The sequence below is a fragment of the Mesoplodon mirus genome, assembly GCF_964341445.2.
Source record: "Mesoplodon mirus genome assembly, chromosome: 17".
Classification (NCBI taxonomy): domain Eukaryota; kingdom Metazoa; phylum Chordata; class Mammalia; order Artiodactyla; family Ziphiidae; genus Mesoplodon; species Mesoplodon mirus.
Window position 1 is genome coordinate 17,844,638 of NC_138993.1, and position 27,333 is coordinate 17,871,970.

Consider the following 27,333-nt stretch of genomic DNA (forward strand, 5'->3'; position numbering starts at 1 on the left):
AGCGTCTCATGCCCGTCTCTGGGGTCCACGCTGATAGCCGTGGCTCGCGCACGTCTCTGGAGCTCCTTTAAGCGGCGCTTTTAATCCCCTCTCCTCGCGGTCCAGGAAACAGAGGGAAGAAAAAGTCTCTTGTCTCTTCGGCAGCTCCAGACTCTTTCCCGGACTCCCTCCCGGCTAGCTGTGGTGCACTAGCCCCCTTCAGGCTGTGTTCACGCCGCCAACCCCAGTCCTCTCCCTGGGATCCGACCTCCGAAGCCCGAGCCTCAGCTCCCAGCCTCCGCCCGCCCCGGTGGGTGAGCAGACAAGCCTCTCAGGCTGGTGAGTGCCGGTTGGCACCGATCCTCTGTGCGGGAATCTCTCCGCTTTGCCCTCCGCACCCCTTTGGCTGCGCTCTCCTCCGTGGCTCCAAAGCTTCCCCCCTCCGCCCCCGCAGTCTCCGCCTGCGAAGGGGCTTCCTAGTGTGTGGAAACCTTTCCTCCTTCACGGCTCCCTCCCACTGGTGTGGGTCCCGTCCCTATTCTTTTGTCTCTGTTTTTTCTTTTTTTTTTTTTGCCCTACCCAGGTACGTGGGGAGTTTCTTGCCTTTTGGGAGGTCTGAGGTCTTCTGCACAGCGTTCAGTAGGTGTTCTGTAGGAGTTGTTCCACATGTAGATGTATTTCTGATGTATTTGTGGGGAGGAAGGTGATCTCCACGTCTTACTCCTCTGCCATCTTGAAGCTCCTCGGTACCCAGATATTTTGACAAACGTTATTCTGGGTGTTTCTGTGAGGGTGTTTTTGGATGAGGTTAGTATTTAAATTGGTAAAGCAGAGTGCCCTCCCTAACATGGGTGGGCTTCATCCCATCAATTGAAGGCTTGACTAGAACAAAAAAACTGGCCTTTCCTCAAGTCAGCAAGAAATCCTTCTGCCTGACTACCTTCAAACTGGGACATTGGCTTTGTACTGCCCTCGGACTTGAACTGAAACAGTGGCTTTTCCTGGGTCTCAAGCTTGCTGACCTTCAGACTAGATTGCCACCATTGGTTCTCCCTGTTCTCAGGCCTCTGGACTTAGAACTGCATTAGCTTTCTTGGGTCTCTAGCTTGCTGACGACTCACCCTGCAGATGGTGGGACATGTCAGCCTTCATAATTGCATAAGCCAGTCCCTTATGATAAATCTCTTTAGATAGATAGATAGATCTAGGTAGATAGCTAGACCTATATATACATATAGATTTAGATATAGATATAATCTCCCAGTGGTTCTGTTTCTCTGCAGAACCTTAGTATAAACTTAGAAATGGTGCCTAATTAAAAGCCTAGGGAATAGCACCCATAATGACCCACTGTCCATTATTTAGGGTGTGGGTAGACAGCCCTTGTACTTCTGCAGACCAAAATTCAGTCTGTTTTCTAACATCATGAAGAAGGATATTCCTTAGCAATAGGGATAGCTGTCTATGTAGCCACATCTCAGAAATGATGTGTTTTTCTGTTGTTCCTCATTTCCACAAAATTTGAATGCCTGCTGGGGTACTTGCGTCTTGCTGTGCTAGATGCAAACAAAATGGATGGCCCTTGTCCTCTCAGAGCTTATGGAATAGCAGAGTTTTTCTCCTATTGTTTCGTTTGGAGAATAATAGGTACTAATATCACTCTCAATGTGAAACCCATATGAGAAATTTCTTTTGCAGATAAGTGCTAGGAGAAGCTTAATTTCTCCTAAAAAAATTGGTCTATTTCTCTCTGGCAGCAAGAACAATAGAAATGTTTCTCCTTTTCACTTTGGCTGCTTGGTAACTCAGAATCACATTAAGCTCTATAATAACAACAAAAGATGGTCTGCATATAGACATTCTTATTGACCCTGATCCAAATTCAAGATAAATTATATATATTTTACCATTTAATGAATGTTTTTGTTGTAATTGACCTAAAATCTTTTGTATAAGGAGGAAGTATGTAAATACTTCAAAAAATTTTAATACAAGTAAAATTTATTTCCTTTGAAATGGAAAAGATACTCTAGGGAAATATCATTTGTCCTTTATAACACTAAGCACAATTTGTAGCTGTTTTGTCTTTCTCTGTCTCTAGTACCTGGCATGTTTGCCTGGTTTGTAGGAGCTATTATGGAATATTTGTTAATATTGAATGAATGGAAGAATGATTCTATCCTTTCAGTTTAAAGCAGTATCAGTCATTTACATTTTAAGCCTCAAATTGCTCGGATATCTAAAATGTCAGTTCTTTTTCTATGTCAGACAGTCTTTTAAAACAAAATTTATTTAAATTGTATATTTCCACAATCATTGCAAAACATAACATTTATATATCTAAAAGGAAGAAAAATTACCTAGAGATAATTATTGTTAGTATCCTTTTTTTTTTTTGCAGTACGCGGGCCTCTCGTTGTGGCCTCTCCCATTGCGGAGCACAGGCTCTGGACGCGCAGGCTCAGCACCCATGGCTCACGGGCCCAGCCGCTCCGCAGCATGTGGGATCTTCCCGGACCGGGGCACGAACCCGTGTCCCCTGCATCGGCAGGTGGACTCTCAACCACTGCGCCACCAGGGAAACCCTATTGTTAGTATTCTTAGTAGTATTCCAGGTACTTCCCTGGTGGTCCAGTGTGTAAGACTCCGTGCTCCCAATGCAGGGGACCTGGGTTGGGGGAACTAGATCCTGCGTGCATGCCGCAACTAAGAGTTCACATGCCACAACTAAAAAAAAAAAAAAGCTCCCACATGCCACAACAAAGATCCCATGTGCAGCGAGTAAGACCCAGCACAGCCTAGATAAATAATCTTCCAGAATTTATATGAAAACATATATCCAGATAAATATTTTTTTCAGAGTTCTCTTTACAAAAATGGGATCATATTATTCATTCTTTGTTACTTTTTTCATTTAACTATGTCCAGTGACCATACAGATCAGACTACTGAACTACCTCATATTTTTAAATAACTGCATAGGATTCCATTATACTTTATGTAATCTATTTAACCGATCCCTAGTTTTTGGACTTACAGGCTCTTCCCAGTTGCTGGCAATTATATAGAATGCTCTCTGTACATTTTCATTCACTTGTCTTAAGTATTTACACAGGATGAATCCTGGAAGTAGAATTACTGGCCCTAACAGAAGCCAGTTTTTAAAGATTTCAGAAAGATGGTACCCATTTATATTCCCATCAGCTACTTTCTCACACTCATCCAATACGAGGTATCGATATTGTATCGATATTGTACCTCTTTCACGTCCTCTCGGATCTTATTGGCTTCATCGGACCCTTGACAATATGCTCTAGTCCTGCCACCATGACAGCGGCCAACTCCAGCTTCGCTGGGGCCCAACCAGGCAGCACCTGCTCCCACCTCCTGCCCCAGGCCCCTTGGATGCCACTTGGGTGTGAGATCCTGGGGACCCACTCAGCTCCCACACACCTACCTACAGGCTGAACCTTTGACGGTGGTATTTGGGAACTACAGGATAAATTCTTCTTCCGTCCTCCCCCAAGATGAAATCCCCAAAGAAGCAGTAGTTCTTAAAATCTCTAGAAAAATGTAAGGTTGAGACATCAGTTAGCTTGTTACTAAGCAGCCTTACTGAGTTACTAATCCCAGTAATACACCCTCATATCTGATTCATCCTTCTCCTTTGTCCCATTTCCCATTTCCCCTCCTCTGCCTCCTTGGGGTAGCAATCCCCATAATAGTAGTAGAACAAAGCATGATACTTTCTGTGGGACCCGGGTCAAAATATCCTTTTCCCATAGAATGAATATACCATAATTGAACCAACCATGCAACCTTCAGTTTTGTTTTTTTTTTTTTTTTTTTTTTTTTTTTTTTTAATTTTTGGCTGCCTTGGGTCTTCGTTGCTGTGCACAGGCTTTCTCTAGTTGCAGCGAGCTGGGGCTACTCTTTGTTGCAGTGCGTGAGCTTCTCACTGCGGTGGCTTCTTTTATTGCGGAGCACGGGCTCTAGGCGTGAGGGCTTCCGTAGTTGTGGCTCGCGGGCTCTAGAGCTCAGGCTCAGTAGTTGTGGCGCATGGGCTCAGTAGTTATGGTGCACGGGCTTAGTTGCTCCGTGGCAGGTGGGATCTTCTCGGACCAAGGCTCAAACCCATGTCCCCTGCATTGGCAGGCAGATTCTTAACCACTGTGCCACCAGGGAAGCCCCTATAGTGCTTTTGAATAGCCAACGAAGCGAACTCATTACCCTTTTTCAAACACGTTACTATATATCCTTCCAGATGAACTTTAGATTCATTTTGCCAAGTTCTAAAATTTGGTATTTTGGTTTGGGATTTTCTTAAACGTATAGATTAATTTGAGATTAAATGATATCTTTGCAATACTGAGTCTCTTCTAAGAATTGAGTGGATCTCAGTTTGTTTAAATAAATCTTCTCTTATAGTCTCTTAAAATTTACTTCTAAATATTTTATATTTTTATTGCTACTATGAGATTTTTCTCCCTTGTATTCTAACAGACTATTGTTGTGATAAGTGAAAATTGCTGGGTTATATCTATATCTATATAGTAACCAGCCACTTTTCTAAATTCTCTTTTTCCCCCTCCAGCTTTATTGAGTTATAATTTATATACAATAAAATTCACCCATTTTGTATACAGTGTGATGAATTTTGGTGATTACATATAGAGTTATGCAACCAACCACCATCACAGTAACAGTATAGAACATTTTCATCTTTTTGGAAGTCTTCTTATGCCCCTTTGTAGATGATCCCAGCCCTGACCTCTGGCCCCAGGAAACACTAATCTGATTTGTTGTCACTAAAGTTTTGCCATTTCTAGAATTTCATATAAATGAAATCATACAGTATGTAGTCTTTCATTTAGCATGATCTGCTGACTGGTATCCCAGTATTTGGCTATATCCCAATTTATTTATCCATTTACCAGTTAACATTGGGGTTGTTTCTAGTTTTGGGCTGTTATAAATAATGCAGCTGTGGGTATCTACTTCTAAGTCTTTGTGTGGGCATATATATTATTTCTCCTGTGTAAATGCCTACGAGTGGGATTCTTTAACTAGAGTAGAAACTGCCAAACTGTTTTCCAAACTGGCTCTACCATTTTCCATTCCCACCAGCAATACTTGAGCATTCCAGTTGCTCCACATTCTCACCAGCATTTAGTGTCTTAGTCTGCTAGGGTTGATATAACAAAAATATCACCGACTGGGTGGCTTAAACAACAGACATTTATTTCTCATGTTCTTGAGACTCGGAAGTCCAGCCTGTACCCATATCCATGTGGGTTGAATATGGGTTGAATTGTGTCCCTACCAAAAAAACCCATGTTGGGGTCCTAACCCCCATGACCTCAGAATGTGGCCCTATTTAGAGATCTGGTCTTTACAGGTGTAATTAACTTAAAATGAAGTCATTAGGGAAAAAATGAGGTCATTAGCATGGTTCCTCATCTAATAACGACTGGTGTCTTTATAAAAGGGGGGAATTTGGGGCTTCCCTGGTGGCGCAGTGGTTGCGAGTCCGCCTGCCGATGCAGGGGACACGGGTTCGTGCCCCGGTCTGGGAAGATCCCACGTGACGCGGAGCGGCTGGGCCTGTGAGCCATGGCCACTGAGCCTGTGCATCCGGAGCCTGTGCTCCACAATGGGAGAGGCCACAACAGTGAGAGGCCCACGTACCGCAAAAATATATAAATAAATAAAAAATAAAAGGGGGGAATTTGGATGTAGGGACATATACACGGGGAGGACACTATGTGAACATGAAGGCATAGATCAGAGTGATGCTTCTACAAGCCAAGGAATGCCAAAGTTTGCCGTCAAGCCCCTAGAAGGTATAGAAGGAGGGGCATGGAACAGAGTCTCCCTTGCAGCCCTTGGAAGAAACCAACCCTGCTGACACCTTCATCCTGGACATCCAGCCTCCGGAACTGTGAGACAATAAGTATTTGTGGTTTTAAGCCACCCAGTTTGTGGTACTTTTTTGTGGCAGCCCAACCAAATTAATACACCATGTTTCCTGGTAACTTGAGTTCATTCATAATGTTAATTTGTTCTTGGCCTCTCCTGACCTCTCCTACATATTAATTTTCAGAATCTGATTAGATTCATTCCCTGTTTCTGAATGTGTTGCAGAGAGTAAGAATTTCACGAGCCCAGCTCATCTGTGTCTGAGTGTAGCATTTTGGATAGGCTGCTTTGTAGGCCAGGCCCCAGCCTATGCATTGTCTTCCTCCTTGTCCCTTCTGATCCTCTGATCCAGTCACCTACAGCCAAAGGAGTGGCTGTCACAGTGTAGAACACGGTCCAGCCCATGGGAACTGGGGGTGGAGTCATGCTGGGCACTGCGTGCATCGTGACCCACACATCTAAAGGAGCACCCAGGGACTTCCTGGTGATCCAGTGGTTAAGACTCTGCACTTGCAATGCAGGGGATGCGGGTTCAATCCCCAATCAAGGAACTAAGATCCCACATGTCCTGTGGCCAAAAGATATTAAGAAAATAAAATAAAGGAATGCCCAGGGGCTTCCCTGGTGGCGCAGTGGTTGAGAGTCCACCTGCCGATGCAGGGGACACAGGTTCGTGCTCCGGTCCGGGAAGATCCCACATGCCGCAGAGCGGCTGGGCCCGTGAGCCATGGCCGCTGAGCCTGCGCGTCCAGAGCCTGTGCTCCGCAACGGGAGAGGCCACAACAGTGAGAGGCCCGTGTACCAAAAAATAAAATAAAATAAAATAAAATAAAGGAATGCCCAGTACTGTGTGTGGAAAATGAGAAAGCCGCCATAGTCAAGCAAGGGCCTTTAGGAGCCAAATAGGCCAGCCTCCCCCTTGTATAGGAATTTTACTGATAGTCCAGACAGATGTTGGGTCATCCACCCTTTGCTTGAAAACTTTGTCAGTGCCGTCTTTCCAAAATAGAATAGCTCTAGTTACAAGAAAATGTTTCCTTATGTTGAGCTAAAATTAGCCTCATGACTTCTACTTCCAGGGTCCTACTTGTGCCCTCTTGTGTAACCTAAAGGGAAGTTGAATCTCGTGTCTATGAAACAGCTCCACTGTTTCTCACGACATGGTTTCCTGGTGCTTCTCTGTCCTGTCACTCACCCTCACACACGCCACAGGCTGCCTTTCAAGGGCGGTGCTGGTTACGCAGGGCTTTTACAGAGGAGGTCTGACTGTTATTCAAGAAGCCTGGGGCAGAGTGGGCAGGTGGGAAGAGTATGGGCTTTGGGGTCCAACGATGTGCTGGTGCAGCTGGCCCAGCCATTTCCCACCTGTGAAACCTTGGGCAGTGCCCCTTTCCCTGCTGAAAACCCTTTCTGTCATGCGGAGGGGAAGGAAGGACTATATGTGCATTATGGAATATATGTGCATTAAATGTGTGTGAGAAGTACAGGCTGAGGAGTCTTTGCAGAGCACGTACAGAAAAGTCAAGATTCTCACTACAGCGGTTTCCCCCTTTATTGCACAGTAAAAATGTACAACTAATTATTTCATAGTTTGCTAAGACTCGTATTTTGCATTAAACCCTTTTGGCAGCAAAGAGAAATGAAAAGCAAAATGTATGTTTACAAAAGAAAAAAAAAGGAGGGCTTCCCTGCTGGTGCAGTGGTTGAGAGTCTGCCTGCTGATGCAGGGGACACGGGTTCGTGCCCCGGTCCGGGAGGATCCCACATGCCACGGAGCAGCTGGGCCCATGAGCCGTGGCCGCTGAGCCTGCGCGTCCGGAGCCTGTGCTCTGCAATGGGAGAGACCACAACAGTGAGAGGCCCGCGTAACGCAAAAAAAAAAAAAAAAGTAAGAAAGGACTTTTTTCTGTCTTGATTTCTTTATTGTGTTAATCCTTCAGGCTGCTATAACAAAATACCACAGACTGGGTGGCTTATAAACAACAGAAATTTATTTCTCACAGTTCTGGAGGCTGGAAGTCCGAGATCAGGACACCAGCATGGTCAGGTGAGAACCTGCTTCCTGGTTCATAGCTGGCACCTGGGTGGATGGGACTAGGGGTCTCTCAGGAGCCTCTTTTATAAGGCATTGATCCCATTCATGATGGTTCCACCCTCAAGGCTTAAGCACCTCCTAATACCATCATCTTTCGGGGGAAAGATTTCAACATGAATTTGGGGGCCATGTCTATAAAGTATGGAAATAATATTTTCTTCAAATGGTTGTTATAGGATTAAATAAAGCTTTGTAATTTAGGGCCGTGCTTCTCAAACTTGACTGTGCATAGTAATCACCTGGGGATCTTTTTATAATGTAGATTCTGACTCCATAGGTCTGGGATAGGGTCTGGGATTCTGCATTTGTCACAGGCTCCCAGGAGGTGCTCGTGCTGTGGTTTGTGGACCACATTTGAATAGCAAGGATGTAGGGCACTGGCACAGTGCCTGGCATTTAGCAGAGTTCAGTAAATGTTAATTCTTCTTCTGTCCCTTTTGTGACCCCTCCTCGCCATACCCTTTAGTTGGATTAACTTTTAATTTTTATCCCATCCCTATGTAATAATGTGGTAATACACATGTCCAATTAAGATGAGCCTTGGAAGGTTTCAAATCTCTTAAGAAGTAACAACTGCCTCAGCAGAGAAGCGTATATTCTTAAAACGGGAGAAATATTCTTTAAGTCCTAAATCAAACACTAAGCTGCTATGTTGTAGGAACAATAGGACTTGTGTGGCTGTATGATTCCTGAAGTACACAAAAGGGCCAGCATGGTCCATTGTTAATGTCAGGCGACAGCCCATCTGCTAGGACAGGTTCCGTCAAATGGAAGTCGTCATCTCATTAAGTGGATGACAGCTGGGCGGCATATATTTATGAAGTCACTAAAGCCTTGTCATTGAGGTACTGTAGGAGGCTGAAGCAGCTGATCCTTCCAGAAACAATGATGTATGCTGTTGCCATGATATGGAAAAATCAAGTCTGATTAGACTGAGATTTTGTGAGTCAGATCAGAAAATGCTAATAAATTTTGACAGGATTTATGTACTGATTCTATTCTTATTCCACTTTTTTCTCCTACTCTTAATGCATGTTGTACTGTTTTTCTGGTTCTTCATCCAAACGCACTTAAAAAAAACTTGCAAATATATTTAAGTATAAATTCAGCCTTTACAAATATAAACACAAATTACAAAACAGAAAATGTATGTTCTCTTTTGTTTCTATAAAGCCTTTTTGCTGCTAAATTTTTCTTTAAGGGTGAAATGAGTAAACTGAGCATTCTCTACAAAATGGTCATTGAATTATAGATAGTAGAAGCTTTCCCAGCTCAAGCACTTTTTTTTTTTAAAATCTGACCTTTGACTTGTAGCTGTCTTAAAGTCTATAAAATCCGTTGTTAGAATTACATGTCTGGAATACCTTAAGTGAAAAATTAGACTGACCTCTGTTACTTAATTTATTTGCCATGATACATTTTAGCTTTTAAGCTGATTTTGTTGGCAACTTAATTAAATAGGTGTAGTTTGGTCACATTTTAGAACATCTAGTATGAACTTTCCTATGTTTTTTAAACCAAAATTCCTGATACACAGAACTTAAAAAATTTTTAAGTCAATAAACATTGTGGAATTTTCCTTAACACCCTCTAGGTTAACAGTAGAAAAACTAATGGCAGGGAGAAAGTATTTGTAGCTACATAATAACATATACATGAAAAATTTCTTGAAGGCTACTGTGGAGCTCAACAGTGGTATCTCAGGAGGATGAGATTGGGGGTCAGGAGAGAGACTTTGACCTTTCACTTTATAGCCTTTCGTAAATTTTTTTTAACTTTCAGCATGTATCCCTTTAATATTTTTTACTAGTTAAAATAGTAAATGTACACCACCAGAAGGGATGTCAGAAGAGTAAAGAAAAATCTGATGGAAAGTTAGCATGCCGTGGGTGTTGGGAGCACCGACATTGGGTAGGACAGGTGAGCTGTGACAGGAAAAGAGCCCTTATCAGCGTGATTTGTAAAGGCCCACTCTGTGCAGCTTCTCTGCAGACTTAACTGGACAACAAGAGAGAATTCTCTCAGCATGTCACCCAGAGCCGGACACCAGGGCTGGCATTGTGATGGCTGGTCGTTCACCAGAAGGGCATAGGTAATTTGAAAACGGAGTGTGAATAATGAGAGCTTTTTTCCCTTTCTTTCTTTGGTCATGACCGTCGGCTCTCCTAACTTTTTATCCCTTTTGTGCAAGTGTCCGTGTGTCCGTGTACGTGTGTCTGTGTGTGTGTAGGACACTGTGGGGCTGGCAGAAGGTGAGCAGGTTTGCCCTGTGGTTACTGAGGCTGGAGTAATCTGGAGACTCATAGCAGTGACTGTTGAAACACAGGTTTGTTTGATATTAAAGAGCATCCGAAGGGGAAAAGGACAGCGAACGGCTTACTTCTGTACTGTGCGCGCTCTGCATGCAGTGTGCTGCGCCCCTCATCTGGTTTCACCTCGGCTGTGCTAGCCCCGGCTGATCCAGACCCAACACCCAGGCTGCGTGGGGTCTAGAGGGGATCCTGGGAGAGCTGAGGCTCAGGCTGTGGAGTCCCAGGTACTCCTGACTGTGGTCTGGGGGCCCCACTTGTGTGTTAGAAGCGTAAAGGCCGAGGGTCTCTGGGACCACGGGGTCCTGAGTCAGGAGTCCAGAAACGCGAGGGGCAACAGTTCTTTTCTGACAAGGTGCTATATATCTTTTTTTTTTTTTTTTTTTTTTTTGCGGTACGCGGGCCTCTCACGTAGCGGAGCACAGGCTCCGAATGCGCAGGCTCAGCGGCCATGGCTCACGGGCCCAGCCGCTCCGCGGCATGTGGGACCTTCCCTGACTGGGGCACGAACCCGTGTCCCCTGCATCGGCAGGCGGACTCTCAGCCACTGCGCCACCAGGGAAGCCCCTATATATCTTTTTAAAATTCAGTTTTACTGTGAAAAATTTCAAACATTCACAAATGTAGAGAGAATAGTATAATGAATAGGTTTGGCGTTTTCAAATTTTGCTGCACTTGCTTTTTCTTCTTCTCCCTCCCTCCCCCTTTTTCTTTTGTTATTGCTCAAGTACTTTCAAGGGAATCCAGACCTCCTGTCATTTTGCTCCTACGTCCTGAGTAAGCCTATCTCTGAAAAGTCACGTTGTGCTTCTTAGGGGACAGGTGTCTGCCTCTCAGACCATGGTAGGAATTACTACAATAAAAGCACAGGAATTCTTGAAGGCATCCTCACGCCCAGCCAGTCATTCAGGGGGTCTACCCTGGAGGTCGCCACGAGCTTGCTCTTCCCGGGGCTGACGAGCACTGGCAGGTGTAGGACGCACAGCCCGTTCCCACTGGAGAGGCTGGGGCTTAAACAGGCTCTGACCCCACAGTCCTCCATGGGGCCCCTCCCTCCACACCTGACCCTCTCCTGACGGGCACCCACACGGGCCGCTGCTCATCGACCTCACCAGTGAGGTCAGTGGAGCATGTGCTGCACTCAGGGCTTCCAGTCAGGAAGAGGCACTCTGAAAAGGTGAAGATGGGGATCTAGTCTAACTCTGCTCGTTCCTCTTTCATTCATACATCAGACATCTGTTGAGAGCTTTACTCTGTTCCTTTATGTTGATTAGGGAATTGAAGCTCAGCGAGGTCGAGGTAGCAGGGACTGTAAGAAATAAAACCTACTGTCCTTGTGTTTGCTCAAGCTCACCGAGCTCTCCAGCGCGCAGCACAGGGTTCTCACCCGTACACCGGTTCAAGCCCTGCGTCCCAGTTACAGCAACACCCTACCGACGGCCTTTGCTGCTTACCAAGCTCCTTTCATCTGATCCTCAAAATCTCCAGGTAGCGGTTGAGCTCAAACATGAATTTTAGTTCCGGTTGGCTAGTTTTTCACCATACACTATGATTAAAGACTTTTGGAGCTGATAATCTTCCAAGTTTATTCTGCAAGTTAATATAAACTTCGTGTTCCAGAGCCTAGAAATAATTTTAAGGGGGGAAGAAAAAGTGCTTTATGGCTCATTTGATATAAAATATGAATTCATGGGAGGAACTAAGTCTGTTTCCATTCTCTAGAATTCTACAGATAATTTTGGCCCTTGGCAAATAGCAACTAATGTTTCCAGTGACTTCCATCTCAGGCCTGTTTGGTTAGAAGAGATCTGTTTCAGAAGCCCCCAAAGAATCTTTAGGCTCATAAGAGCTGGTCTCATTCTGAAGCTGGACCGCTGCCTTGTGCCCCTGATTTGCTCAGTTTCGCATTGAGTCTACTACTGGTGGAGATTCAGCAGCAGATAGTGGTGGGCTTGTGTTTGTCAATTTACGTTTCTCATGGTGAGTTCCTTACAGGATAAGATCAGACCAAGCCTAGAATCACAGAACCTTCCAGAGATGGAACATCAGTTCCCTGGAACCCTGATATTGACACCTTACCCCTTTTCACTTTGTTCTTTTCCTGGCTTTAAATTGAATGTCCTTCCTGTGGTGCAACATACCAGGACTTGATGGTGTAGGGAAGGGTTAGGAGCCCTTAGAGTTGTTTTGGGGGAAGAATCAAGTAGTTGCTAATGCTAACGGTACATGGCCTATGTTATGAAGGAAAGCCAACTGTGTGTGCATCTGTTCGGCGCCCTTTTTACATAAAGCACAAGGGCAGGGTTCTTGTGAAGACCCATTGCACCATCCAGGTCTACACTGACCCACCGGACCTGCCCCAAGTCTGTGGCCATCCTATTTCTCCTTTCACACAAGAGCATTTTCTCCATATAGCGAATGTTTTACCCAAAGACCTTTGAAAACCATGTGTCTGGACCCATTTCATCTCTGTTATAGCTAAGAAAAAACTGCAGACAGAGAAATTAGGAGACCCGGCCAATTCTACGTGATTCGAGGATAGCTGTACAAAGTTTGCACATTCAGCTTAGAATTGTCTGTTAAAGCTCACCATCCATGTATTCCAGGTAAATTTCATTAATCAACACCTGGTCCTGCAATTGAGCTTTGCTAGAAGGAGAAACGGACAGAAAAATAAACCATTATTGTGCAGTCTGGTAAGTGAGTGGTAGGATTGTGTCCGGGTAAAGAGGTAGCATAGTGGAGAGAAGTCACTGGGGTTTTAAAGACTGCAGAGGTGGGCTTCCCTGATGGTGCAGTGGTTAAGAATCCGCCTGCCAGTGCAGGTGACACGGCTTCAAGCCCTGGTCTGGGAAGATTCTACATGCCACAGAGCAACTAAGCCCGTGAGCCACAACTACTGAGCCTGCACTCTAGAGCCCATGAGCCACAACTACTGAGCCCACGTGCCACAACTACTGAAGCCCACGCACCTAGAGCCCTTGCTCCGCAACAAGAGAAGCCACCACAATGAGAAGCCCGCGCACTGCAGCGAAGAGTAGCCCCTGCTGGCCGCAACTAGAGAAAAGCCCGCGCACAGCAACAAAGACCCAGTGCAGCCAAAAATAAATTAATAAATTAAAAATAAATAAATAAAGACTGCAGAGGAGTTTATCAGGTGACAAGAGAGTAAAGGCACTCAAGATTCGCTGCAGACCCCTTGCTCCCCATGATGGCCTGGCAGATCTTGCCCTTTGATAGTGACCCCCACTCTGCTGTGCCAAATGCTTTGACTTTAGCAGAATAATTGGTTAATCATGCCCATGGGGCAGCCTAGCCCATCAAGTTCAAGTACCAAGTGGTGATCTCTCCACTGAAAAACATTTATATTCTTAACAACAAATAAACAGTTAAAAATGGGCAAAAGATTTGAACAGACATTTCTCCAAAGAAGATAATACAAATGGCCAATAAGCCATAAGATCAGTAGTCATTAGGGAAATGCAAATCAAAACCACAATGAGATACCACTTTACACCCATTAGGATGTCCATTATAAAAAACAGCAACAGCAAAGGAAAATAACGAGTGTTGGCAGGGATGTGGAGAAATTTGGAACTCTGGTGTACTGCTGTTGGGAATGCAAAATGGTGCAGCCACTGTGGGAGCTAGCATGAGGGTTCCTCAAAAAGTAAAACAGGAACTTCCCTGGCAGTCCAGCGGTTAAGACTCCATGCTTCCGATGCAGGGGGCACGGGTTCGATCCCTGGTCGGGGAACTAAGATCCCAAATGCCGCGTGGCCAAAAAATAAATAAAGTACATAAAAAATTAAAAAAAAATTTTTTTAAAGGTCAAATCAAAAAAAAAAAAGTAAAACATAGAATCACCATATGATACAGCAATTCCACTCCTACCTAAATACCCAAAGGAACTAAAACTAGGGAACGGATACTTGCACACCAGTATTCATAGCAGCTTATTCATGGTAGCCGAAAGGTAGAAACAACCTACCTAGATGTTCGTCAGCAGATGAATAGATAAACAAAGTGTGGTGTATACATACAATAGAATATTATTCAGTCTGAAACAGACATGAAATTGTGACACATACTACAACATGGATGTACCTCGAGGATATTATCCTAAGTGAAATGTCAGACACAAAAGACAAATGAGGTACTTAGAGTAGTCAGAGTCCTAGAGGCAGAGATAAGGTGGTGGCCACCGGCGGCTGGGGGGAAGACGGAGTGGGAAGTTATCGTTTAATGGGGACAGAGTTTCAGTTTGGGGAGATGAAAAAGTTCTGGAGATGGACAGTGGTGATGGCTGCACAACAGTGTGAATGTACTTAATATCTCTGAATTGAATACTTAAAATGGGTTAAAATGGTAAATTTTATGCTATGTATATTTTACCGTGATTTTTAAAATCCATAATATTTACATACTTTTTGGTGGGAGGAAAGCCAGGCACGTGTACTCTAGGTGGAAGAGCAGCTTGTACGCAGGCCTAGAGGCCCGCCTCCTCCTGGAAGTCTTCCCTTACTGTCCCAGCCACTGCTCCCTCATCTCCCTCCAGTCGTTATTGAGCAGAATGTCAGTGTAGCACAACTAGGTAACAAGCTGTCTGAGGCCAGGGCCCAGCTTACTCTAAAAAAAAAAGTCCTGACAATTTTCTTTAATGTTATTAATTAGTAATGTTACTCTTTCTTCCATGTCTCTCTTTCTACCTGTCTGGTTTTTTTTAATAAATTTTTTTAGAAATAATTGACTTTACGGTCAATTTAGAGATTGACGTACAGTTGTTAAAAAATAACAGAGATCCCTTGTGCACTTTGTCCAGTTTCCTACAATGGTAATGTTTTTCAAAACTATAGTATAATATCACAACCAGGACACTGACATTGACAATCCACTGACCTTAATCAGATTTCCTTAGTTTTGCTTGCACTTATGTGTGTGTGTGTGTGTGTGCATGTGTGTGTGTGTGTTAAGTTCTACGCCATTGTACTGACCAGGTAGGCTCGTGTATTCAACCACAGCAGTCAGATACCGAACAGTTTTAACACCATGAAGATCCCTAGTGTTTTTCTTTTGTAACTACCTGCACTTCCCCTCCCTCCACCCCCTAACCTGAAAACCACTAATATGTCCTCCGTTTCTAAAATTTTATCATTTCAAAAAGTGTTATATAAGTGGAATTATAGAGTACGTAACCTTTCGGGGTTGACTTTTTCACTCAGCATGATTCCCTGGAGATCCATCCAAGGTATTGAGTGTGTCAGTAGCTGGTTCTTTCTTATTGCTGGGGAGTAGTCCAAGGTATAAATGTACCATGGTCTATTTAACCATATACCTTGTGAAGTACATTTGGTTTTTAGCTATTACCAAAAAAGCTGCTGTCAACGTTTATGTACATGTTTTTGTGTGAACATAAGTTTTTATTTTTCTGGGATAAATGCAATTACTAGATCATATGGTAATTGCATGTTAGTTTTAAGAACCTGCCAAACTCAGGTTTTCCAGGGAGGCTGTTCCATTTTCATCCTACCAGAAATGTATGAGTGATCCATTTTCTCCACATCCTCATCAGCATTTGGTACTGCCGCTATTTTTTATTTTAGACATTCTGACAGATAGATAATAATATCTCATTGTGGTTTATTTATTTATTTTTGGCTGTTTTGGGTCTTTGTTGCTGTGCGCAGGCTTTTTCTAGTTGCGGGAAGCAGGGGCTACTCTTCGTTGTAGTTGCTTCTCTTGTCGCTGAACACGGGCTCTAGGCGTGTGGGCTTCAGTAGTTGTGGCATGCAGACTCTGTAGATGTGGCTCACGGGCTCTAGAGCGCAGGCTCAGTACTTGTGGCGCACAGGCTTAGTTGCTCCGCAGCATGTGGGATCTTCCCGGACCAGGGCTCGAACCTATATCCCCTGCATTGGCAGGCGGATTCTCAACCAATGCGCCACCAGGGAAGTCCTCTCGTTGTGGTTTTAATTGGCATTTCCCTGGTGGCTAACAATGTTGAACATCTTTTCATATGTTTATTTGCTACCTGTATATTCACTTTGGTGAAATGTCTCTTCATTTCTTTTGCCCATTTTCTAATTTAATTGGGTTTGTGTTTTGTTTTTTCTTTTAACTCATTCCCTCCACCCTTCTTTTTATTTCTTATTCTTTTAGTAAGCATTTATTATCATGTCCCATCTATCAGGCATCTGGAATACAGAAACAAAGGCAAAGACTTACCCGAAAGAACTGATGGTTTTGAGGAGGAGACAAATATGCAGGATTCTGTTCAGGAAAGACATCTACCTCCTATCAAGAATTAGTGAAGGCTTGTTTCCTGGAGGAGGTAACATCTGATCAGCATTTGGAGGGTAGATATGTTCATTATACTTTATATGCTATACTGCCTTTACACTTAGAGTAGTAATATAGTAAGAAATATATAGTGCCTTCTAAAAGCCCCACAGGGCACCTTTCTTTCTAAGTAATTCATTACGTGGACTTGTCATTAAATCAAGGTTAGCAGACACTGAACACAAAATATCACCCTGGGTTCTTGAGGGTTCTAAGACAGAGAAGACAACATCCCAGGCCCCCAAGATGTATGATCTAATGGGGACTGGAGATCCACCACCAGCAGACAGTTGATTACAGAAACACAAATTTAGTATCAAGGGAGAGTGAGAAATTAATTTTTACCAGGAAGTTTGGGAAGGTTTCTTGGAAAAAGGAGGGTTTGAGCTGGGATTTGAAAAAGGAGTAGAACTCCAACAGGTAGATGTAAAAGGGAACAAATTTGGTATACACTCCTGGGTTCCTGCATGTTATAGATTCCAGGTTTCCATCTTGCTCTTACCCAGGGAATTGCTTCTGAGGAAAGATTCTAGACTGGATGTCTGTGTCCATGTTTGGCTCCAGTTGAAGAGGTTGCTAGTGGAAGTCACATCTAGTTTTAGGATGAGATCAACAATCTAATTTTGGGAAGTCCTTCATCTCACAGATAGATATCCTGAGGCCTAGAGAGGATCAAATTCAGTTCAGTCTTGTGGCCCCTACTGGCCAATCAGTGGATGTGTTTTGCCTAGAAGGTTCCCAGGTCATGCCAGGGAAGTGGTGTGGATTTCCTATGGCTCTGCTAAAAATAAAAAGATCAATTGGTGAAAATAAGGAGTTGCAGAGTGGATGGGGAGTACTTCTTGTTTAAAAACATTGTTTATCTCACATGTAATTTTTTAAAATCTCCTTTAAGGAATATAATTTTTACATATGCTCTGAAATAAACCACACTTACCAATTAAGTAACTTACAGAGTGTCAGGAAAAGAGAAGATAAACCAGCTTCAAAGCCTCTGTTCAGCAAAGATTGGAAAGGATAAGAAGCTGGAAGATGTATTAATGAGATGGGGAGAAAGTCAGGTTTCTTCTCTCAATTAGAGAAAAAGAAAGGCAATTACAAACTGTAGCATAAACAAAAATATCTTATAACAAAGTCATGGCCCAGATATGAAGCAAACTAAAACGTAGAATAAAACGAATAAAATAAAATGTAGCCTGATTTTGAGAAATGTGTGAGTGTAAGAAAAAATATTCCATTTGCCACATTCTTCTTAAGTGACAAAAATACTGGATTTGTAGAGGAAGAAGTTGTGGCCCATTGCAGTGAACACTATTTACATAATCACCATATTGTAAATGCTATTGATTGAATGGAAATGCAGTCAGTTTCAACAACATACAAGCAAAGTGGACAGAGGTTGAGAGTTGGAAATGGGGAGGAGAGAGGGAGAGAGGATGGTGGGTGTTCTCATGCTTGTCTGATATCGTAAGAAGTCCAAATACTACACAACATTGATGAATGGGTAAGCTGAGGCTTTAAGTTTTACTTTTTTTTTTTTTTGGCCGCACCATGCGCCTTGCAGGATCTTAGTTCCATGACCAGGGACTGAACCCACATCCTCGGCAGTGAAAGCGAGGAGTCCTAACCACTGGACCGCCAGGGAATTCCCCAAAGTTTACTACATAAGTTACACATTTGGGTAACTAATAGAAGAATTAAAGAGAATTCATATAGAGACTTCCCTGGCGGTCCAGTGGGTAAGACTCCAAGCTCCCAATGCAGGGCGCCCGGGTTCAGTCCCTAGTCAGGGAACTAGATCCCACATGCCACAACTAAGAGTTCGCATGCCACAACTAAAGACCCTGCATGCCGCAACTAAGACCCGGCACAGCCTAAATAAATAAATAAATATTTTTTTTTTAAAGAGAATTCATATAGCTATTAAAGGGATTCAGAACATGCTACTCCAAAATATACCACTTTGGCATATTGATTATTTTGAACTGAAGGCAATTGAGAAACTGTAGGTGCAGGAAGGGCTCTCTGACCTCCCTCTTTCTACCTAAAATCAGGTCTTTGAACTTCCCATGAGAAAGTTGCCCTCCCTTTACCAGGAAGAAAAGAACATTCTTATCACTGGGGACTGGGCGTCAATGCTGAAATGGTCCTGTACAAATAAACCTACCAAAATAACCCTTGTCTTCCATTACTTTCTCCCCATGTATCTCCTAGTCACTTTCCCACAATTTACTGTCCTCAGCTCAAGCCCCTTTGTCTTGTCACATCCCTGCAGTTTATTGTTCTTTTGTGTAAAAAGGCATATAAGTTTTGGGGCCTAACAGCTTATTCAGGTCTTCATTTTCCCTTCAAAGACTCCCATGTACCTGTAAAAATATTAAATAAGATATGTATGCTTTTCTTTTTAATCTGTTTATGTCGGTTAATTCTTAGGCCAGCTACAGAACCTAAGAGGGTAGAAGGAAGTTTTTCCTCCCCTCCTATCAAAAATTGGAAGAAGGGAAGGGGAGGGGAAACTGTAAATTAGACTGTAATTTTTCAGGACGGGCTGTCAGTTGATAATGTCTAAAGAAATAGTAATATATTACGTGTTATGAAAATAGTTGCCAGAACTACAGACAGAAGTGGTTAAGTGTGGTGCCTCTGGGAAGTTGTACTAGAAGTGACCTTAGGGATCAGGCAGAGACACAATTTTGATGTCACATAAGTGATTGTTTTGGTAAGAAGAAATGAGAAGGGTTGTATTGACCAGGAACAAAATTTGTTCAAAGTATAATTGCAGCTATTTCATTACCTTACATTTTAAATATAGCCTGTGAGCATTTCTCATTTTCCTAAATTTGCCCTTGTGCAGGAAAAAGAACTAGTTCAGCTCTGATATAGATATTTGAATGCCACTTTTGTTAAGAGAGATCTTGGATTTTTTTGAGGTGAGACAAAATGAAGTACTGTGAGGTACTTCTCAACGGTGTCAAATCCCTGGATTAATCCAGAGTTTAGCTTATTTAATATGCCGTTTAAGCTCTTTTCTCATGCAAAATCTTCAACTTATTTTTTCCCCATCAGAGCACACCTCTGGTTTTATAATGCCGATCATTGAAAACTGACATTTATTATATAAACATTCCCTTTGGACATATCCATTTCCAAGGTCAGGGAGCCAGGCTCCAGGAACCCAGGCACGCACACCGGGCTGTGTGGTGTGGGGCAGGGCCGAGGACGCTGGCCACACTGTGGTGCCATCCTGTGGTGGTTATGCTAAATTAGAGCATGTTTCTGTTTTCTTCTCTCTAGGAAGGCCCTTTTGTCTACTTGTCTTTGGTAGGAAACATCACAGATTCTGATGCCTTGATCGCTTCATTGTGTAAGTAATTTAAAACGTTTGCATTTGCCATGTTTGCGGGATTAATTGCAAGTACGGCTGTCAATTAAATGAGTACCAGTACCCCATGCTGTATGATTCTATTTACATGAAATGTCCAGAATAGGCAAATCTATAGAGATAAATTATAGATTAGTGGTTGCCTGGGTGTGTGGGGAGGGGGAGGGAACATAGGCCAGAAATGGGGAGTGACTGATAATGGGTACAAGTTTCTTTTTTGGGGTAGAAACATTATAAAATTACATGATTTGTGGTGATTCAGATCTGAGAATATACTAAAATTTGTTGAATTATACACTTTAAACAGATTTCAAAAAACAGGTCTGGCACGTGAATTATATCTCAATAAAGCTATAATTTCAATTTTTTTTGTTTTTATTTATTTAATTTATTTATTTTTGGCTGCACTGGGTCTTTGCTGCTGTGCGTGGGCTTTCTCTAGTTGTGGCAAGCAGGTGCCACTCTTCATTGCGGTACGTGGGCTTCTAATGGCAGTGGCTTCTCTTGTCGCGGAGCATGGGCTCTAGGTGTGCGGGCTTCAGTAGTTGTGGCTCGCGGGCTCAGTAGTTGTGGCTCACAGGCTCGGTAGTTGTGGCTCACGGGCTCTAAAGCACAGGCTCAGTAGTTGTGGTGCACAGGCTTAGTTGCTCCGTAGCATGTGGGATCTTCCCCGACCAGGGCTCGAACCCGTGTCCCCCTGCATTGGCAGGCGGATTCTTAACCACTGCACCACCAGGGAAGCCCTATAATTTCCAATGTTTATAGTGAGTGCAGATTGAGGAGTTTGCAGTATTTAAACTGGGTGTTTTCCATATTTTTATTATTAACTTTCATATATATATACATATATATATATACATGTATATATATGGTCTTATAGATAATTTCCAGAAATCTTCCTGCTCTGCAGAGATGTTAACTAGTTTTCCGTATCTTCATCATGTTGCTGTAAATCAATCAACATTCAGTCAGTCAGTATCGACTACCTCCCGTGTGTCAGTACTGACACATAAATGAGCTGTGCAGCATCTGGGTTCTTTGCCACCATTATAGAGCTGCCTTGTGCAGGATAACTTCTTTCAGATTTTGCATCTGAAAATCTGCATTGTTTATCTCATTTCTTCCACAATTCTGAAATCGTGTCCTCCAGCCAGGATCTGGACTCCTGTTCACCACTACTGTAAAACTCTTCTAGAGCATTGAGTCAGCTACAATTAGTGCTTCCCAAAGCAAAACACGTGTTATCTTTGATGTCCATCAGGTCCTAGCCATGGTAGCCCAGGGCACCTGAGTGCCACATCTTGAGGCCACCTGCTCAGTTCCATGGGCTAAGGAAAATGCAGTTGTGCACCTTTTTGGCAAGTCTGCCAGATTAAACTGTGCTTGAGAATTGCTAGGGAAGTCTGGGGTTGAGGATTCCAGCTCAAGTCACTGTCCTCCTACCCCAGCTGCCCTGCTCAGCCTCAGAGAAAGCAAACAGCCCAGATTTGGCTCAGTCCCATGAAATGCAAATATCTAATTCGATCTTGATCAGTCATCTTCAGTCTACATTTTCACCTTTAAAAAAATGAAAACTCAGGCTTCCCTGGTGGCGTAGTGGTTAAGAATCCTCCTGCCAATGCAGGGAATGCGGGTTCGAGCCCTGGTCCGGGAGGATCCCACATGCCTCGGAGCAACTAAGCCCGTGTGCCACAACTACTGATCTTGCACTCTAGAGCCCACGAGCCACAACTACTGAGCCCATGTGCCACAACTACTGAAGCCCACACACCGAGAGCCCATGCTCCACAACAAGAGAGAGGCCTGCGCACCGCAACAAAGAGTAGCCCCCGCTCGCTGCAACTAAGAAGAAAGCCTGCATGCAGCAACGAAGACCCAACGCAGCAATAAATAAATAAATAAATAAATAAATAAATTTTTTTTTTTAAGTGAAAACTTATTTAATGGAGGTACCCTTTATTAGTGTGAAAGTGAAAATCCAGTAGATAATGTCAAGTAGTGCTTCTTGGACTTTAAACTACACAGATTGCTTGGGGTTCTTGTTAAAATGCAGATTCTAATTCAGAGTGTCTGGGGTAGGGCCTCCCAGATATTGATCTGTGGACTCACTCTCCTTTGATTCAGCAGGATGTAGAACTTGTTAAAGATGGTAAGGAAGACTTTATTCAAGAGGGACTATGGCAATGGGAGAGAGATTGGGCTCAACTAAATACAAGGACAGGTGGAGACTCATAGGCAAGGAGCAGGGTTGGGGGTCAGTGGATGGAAAATTACTGAGAAGAAACATCAAGGCTGTGAGACTCTTGATAGACTGACTCAACAGGATCCTTGCTGAAGACAGGTCAGGGTATTAAGATATAGAGGGTGGGAGATGAGGAATTTGATCAGGTACCAAGATTATCTACACTCCCATGTTCATAGCAGCAGTATCTACAATAGCCAAGACATGGAAACAACCTATGTGTCCATTGACAGATGAGTGGATAAATAAGTTGTGGTGTATATATACAATGGAATATTATTCAGCCATAAAAAGAAGGAAATCCTGCCATTTGTGACAACATGGATGGACCTTGCAGACATTATGCTAAGTGAAATAAGCTAGACAGAAAAAAACAAAAACTGTAATATCTCATATGTGGAATCTAAAAAACAAACAACCCAAACTCATAGAAAAAGAGATCAGATTTGTGGTTACCAGAGGCGAGGACTGTGGAGTGGGGGAATTGGATGAAGATGTTCTAAAGGTACAAACTTCTGGACTTCCCTGGTGGCGCAGTGGTTAAGAATCTGCCTGCCAGTGCAGGGGACACAGGTTTGAGCCCTGGTCTGGGAAGATCCCACATGCTGCAGAGCAACTAAGCCCGCGAGCCACGACTACTGAAGCCCACATGCCTAGAGCCTGTGCTCCACAACAAGAGAAGCCACCGCAATGAGAAGCCCACGTACCGCAATGGAGAGTAGCCCCCGCTCACCACAACTAGAGAAAGCCCGCGCACAGCAACGAAGCCAAAAATAAATAAATTTATTTTAAAAAAAAAAAGGTACAAACTTCTAGTTCTATAATAAATAAGTATTAGGGGGCTTCCCTGGTGGCGCAGTGGTTGAGAGTCCGCCTGCCGATGTAGGGGACGTGGGTTCGTGCCCTGGTCCGGGAAGATCCCACATGCCGCAGAGTGGCTAGGCCCGTGAGCCATGGCCGCTGAGCCTGCACGTCCGGAGCCTGTGCTCCGCAACGAGAGAGGCCACAACAGTGAGAGGCCCGCGTACCGCAAAAAATAATAATAATAAGTACTAGGGATGTAATATACGACATAATTAACACTACTGTATGGCATATTTGAAAGTTGTTAAGAGAATAAATCCTAAGAGTTCTCACTACAAGGAAAAAACCATTTTTTCTTTTTCTTTTTTTTGTATCTATATGACAGATGGATGTCATTAAATTTATTGCAGTAATCATTTCACAATATATGTAAGTCAGTTCATTATGCTGTATACCTTAAACTTACACAGTGCTGTATGTCAGTAATATCTCAGTAAAACTGGGGGTTGGGGGAATGATCAGATACCAAGAGTGAAGGATTTTCACTAAACTTACGCAGCAGGATTCTTGCTGAAACTGGACTAAGTGGGCCAAGCACAGAGCCCAAGGTCGAGACCTTTTGGAGAAGAGGGCTTGGAGGAGGCTGCCTTGAGTTTGGTCAAGAAGAGTTGGGCCCCTAATCTCCGCTCTGTGGCCAAGGGCACAGCCGTGGCTTGGCTACTGGAAACCTCCAGCCCTTTGTGTGCATCTTTCCCTCTAAACCTCTGCCTGAGCCTGGCAGTCAGTCACAAAATAAAGGATGTGGGTCACATCATTAGGTTTGTTAATGCTCTGTTTGCCCTTTCGCTGTTGTAGGTGTTTAACCTGCAAAGAGTTGGTCAAGGTTAAGCAGTAGATGAGGAGATGCCAGAGGCTTGATACATGGGGGCCAGCAGATAGCAGGGCCTGCTTCCAGCACCTGTCCCCACCCCCCCTGCCCCCCACTTTCACTTACACACACGCTGTCTCCTTCAGCTTTGCTGAATTTCCTGCAGTTTCAGACACACCGAGCGCTCTCAGCCCCAGGCCTTTGCTCAAACTCCTCCCCGAAATACCCTCTCCCTCTGCTCGCCTCTCGTGATGTAAGCCCTGAGATTTTTTTTTTCATGCAAATGTGCTTTATTTCTGTAATTTAGAAGAGACCTTTTGATTTAGGGAATGGGAGCTGTGTTTCAGTTCATACATATCATCACACACTTCCCCAAGGTGGGGGGGCAATTGACAGGCCACATGGGGGTCCTGTTATATGACACCCTCATCCAACTGGCCCTCGAGACTGGACCAGGTCCCCTTCAGGACAGAAATGAACGCTGGGCTGGCCACTGATCTTGCCTGGTGGTCACCCTCACCTTCATCCCAATCCAAAGCCTTGATTTCTGACACTGTGGAAAGTACGGGACTAAGAGAAAGGCCTGAGATTAAGATCCAAGATTACGTGTGCCTTGACGTCTGGTAAAATCCAGAAGGGCTCAGATGTCGTAAGAGCCAGGCCCCTCTGCACCCTGCTTCCTCATATAAGGTCCCTAGACAAGCAGCCCTCCTGGTCTCTGGGGCCAGCACAGTGCCTGCATACCCCTGAGGAGCCGTCTTCAGTTCCCTGCCAGCCGTCAGAATTACTCAGACAGTCCTATCACATCCTGCCGCGGGGACCAGGGGTCACCCGCCCTGGTGTTACTGCAGAGCCCCCCTCCCACAGTCCCTCCTCGTTCACTCCAGTCCCTAGGGCAGCCCCACGCGGCGCAGTGTGCTTCTGCCCGAGCCTGCGAGTGTTCTGTGACTAAGGAACGGCCATCAACCTCACCTGCCCAATGTCACCTGTTGTGCGTTGAGCCACCACATAAGCCCAGGGCGGGAACCCTTCCCTCACGTCTAGGGTGAAGAGGAAGCGATCAGAATACCTCATCTCCTAGCTTGGGCAGTGCCTTTTCTCCATGTCCCTATTCTCTGTCCCCGTCACTTATTGCATGGTTTGAGCTCGCTACGGTATGAACCACCAGCAGCAGACTTTGTGTCCTGGTCACTGCCGCATTCTTGAGAGCTAGCATAGACGCGTCTATACGCTACAAAAAAATTGTTGAATTAAAGAATGAATGAAGGGGACTTCCTTGGCGGTCCAGTGGTTAGACCCTGTACTTCTAATGCAGGGGGCATGGGTTCGATCCCTGGTCAGGGAATTAAGATCTCACATGCCACGCGGCCAATAAATAAATAAATAAATAAATAAAATTTTTTAAAAGAATGAAAGAATGGGGTTATTTTTGTGAATGTCTAAACACCCACTAATCTCTTAGCTCCTAAAGCATTGACCTTTTACTTGTGATATTTTCTTAGATTTTGGCTGCACTAGGTAGTATATTTCACCTATTGTATCTATGTGTTTTGTTTTTTTTTTAATTTAATTAATTTATTTTTGACTGCATTGGGTCTTTGTTGCTGCGTGCGGGCTTTCTCTGGTTGCGGCGAGTGGGGGCTACTCTTCGTTGCGGTGCATGGGCTTCTCATTGCGGTGGCTTCTCTTGTTGCAGAGCTTGGACTCTAGGCACGTGGACTTCAGTAGCTATGGCGTGCAGGCTCAGTAGTTGTGGCTTGCAGGGTCTAGAGCACAGGCTCAGTAGTTGTGGCACATGGGCTTAGTTGCTCCGCAGCATGTGGGATCTTCCCAGACCAGGGCTCGAACCTGTGTCCCCTGCATTGGCAGGCAGATTCTTAACCACTGAGCCACCAGGGAAGCCCTGTATCTATGTTTAAATTTATAGGGAAAACTTTTACTTTCACTATGATGTTGTTTTCCAGTTAGGTCATGGCAGGCAGTCGGCTAAGGACAGGCTGGACGGCTCTGCCTGGTCTGCCAGTTGCGTCTGGCCTTTCACAGAATCTCCGCTCAGCGTGTGTCTGTGTGTTATCTCATTAAATAGCTAATCCTGTTTACTGGCCTGTCCTTTCTCTGGGGACAGCCTTTCATGGGAACCCTTTGTCCCTGGCCCTGGAGGGATCCTAACTCTAACCATTAAGAGAGACTATTGCTTTGTGCTGCTCAGACCAATCAGATCATGCAGCTAATTTTTGACCATTCATACCTTTTCTAAGTTATGTGAGAACAGTAGTTAAAGGGAGAGAAGAGGTGGGGACTTTGGGTTTTTTTTCCTCTGGTTATTTGAGATCTTAGCACCAGCACGTATTACTTTGTTAAAGTAAAAAGGAAAGAGAGACAGAGAGAAAGAGATGGGGGGAGGTGGGGAGGAAGGAAAGAGAGAAAGAAAGAAGGAAGGAAAGAAGAGAGGAGGAGGGAGGGAGGGAGGGGAATATGACTTCACCTAGTGCATGGCCCTTGGTCCTTCACTAAAAAGACTGTCTGACCCCATGGTGCTTCCTAGAAGTAACCATCCTGATAACGGGGCCTGGAAGGATTTCTTAGGGCACACCTGCTCCCTGGTCAGCACAATTTCGTGGTAGCTGTGTTAGTGAATTCTGTCCCTGTAGCAGACCGAAATGCCCCTTTGTCCATTTAGGATTCCTTCTGTAGTCCAGGCTGTGTTATTCGCCGCCCCTCCCTGCTGCCTGCTCAGCACTCAATTCCTCTTCAATCACTAATAAACATGTGTTTTTTTAATAAACATTTCCTTAATAATAATTTTCCCACATCTAACTAATACAGACTTTATGTTGAAATTTTGAAGTAAGGAATTATAATGCATTTACCAAGATAACTATTAAAGATTATCTTTGCAAAGCCTGACTGTGCCAAACTGAGGTAGAATTCTGCTGCTTACGATGAAAAGGGAGAGGGTGAAGAGGGCACACGTGTGAAAGCACTTTGGAAAATGCAAATCATTTTACAAATATAACATGATATTGTTACTATTACTTGTGTCCGGTGGCAAATGCATTTTCGTCATAGGGCCTCTCTCGCCTTCCACTAAGGCATTATGAAGACTATAGAGAGAGTGGCAGTTCCTCTTTTATCTCCTCCTAACGGGAAAAAAAAAGGTCATTTCCTCTAACTGTCATAAAAATGATTGCCAGATGAGTAACAAAATGTATTTTGTTTTCAGGGAAAGAATATGGCAAAGCTGATGCAAGATGGCTTTATTTGGATCCAACCATTGTGTCTGTGGAAATTCTGACTGTCGTTCTGGGTGGGTTTCTGGCATTGGTTCTCATTTATGCCATCGTCAAAGAGGAACATTATCGGTAAGTGCCCTTCTCCTGTCCTACGGAAAAGAGG

At 44.0% G+C, this 27,333-nt stretch overlaps 1 protein-coding gene across 3 annotated transcripts in view; it reads left to right on the forward strand.

The window, feature by feature from the left end:
- Positions 1 to 27,333, forward strand: part of EBPL (EBP like) — a 42,673-nt gene that overhangs the window by 13,105 nt on the left and 2,235 nt on the right. Inside the window, exons 2-3 of one of the 3 annotated variants that reach the window (XR_014291747.1) lie at positions 16,493 to 16,658; positions 19,936 to 20,014. Coding sequence is in view for 1 of the 3 variants with exons in the window: in XM_082602334.1 (XP_082458460.1) it covers positions 19,936 to 20,005; positions 27,161 to 27,299 (209 nt within the window). In the remaining 2 variants the exon portion in view is untranslated. Of the gene's footprint in view, positions 1 to 16,492; positions 16,659 to 19,935; positions 20,015 to 27,160; positions 27,300 to 27,333 lie in introns of those variants that run through there. The other 2 variants (XR_014291748.1, XM_082602334.1) reach the window with 2 other exon arrangements.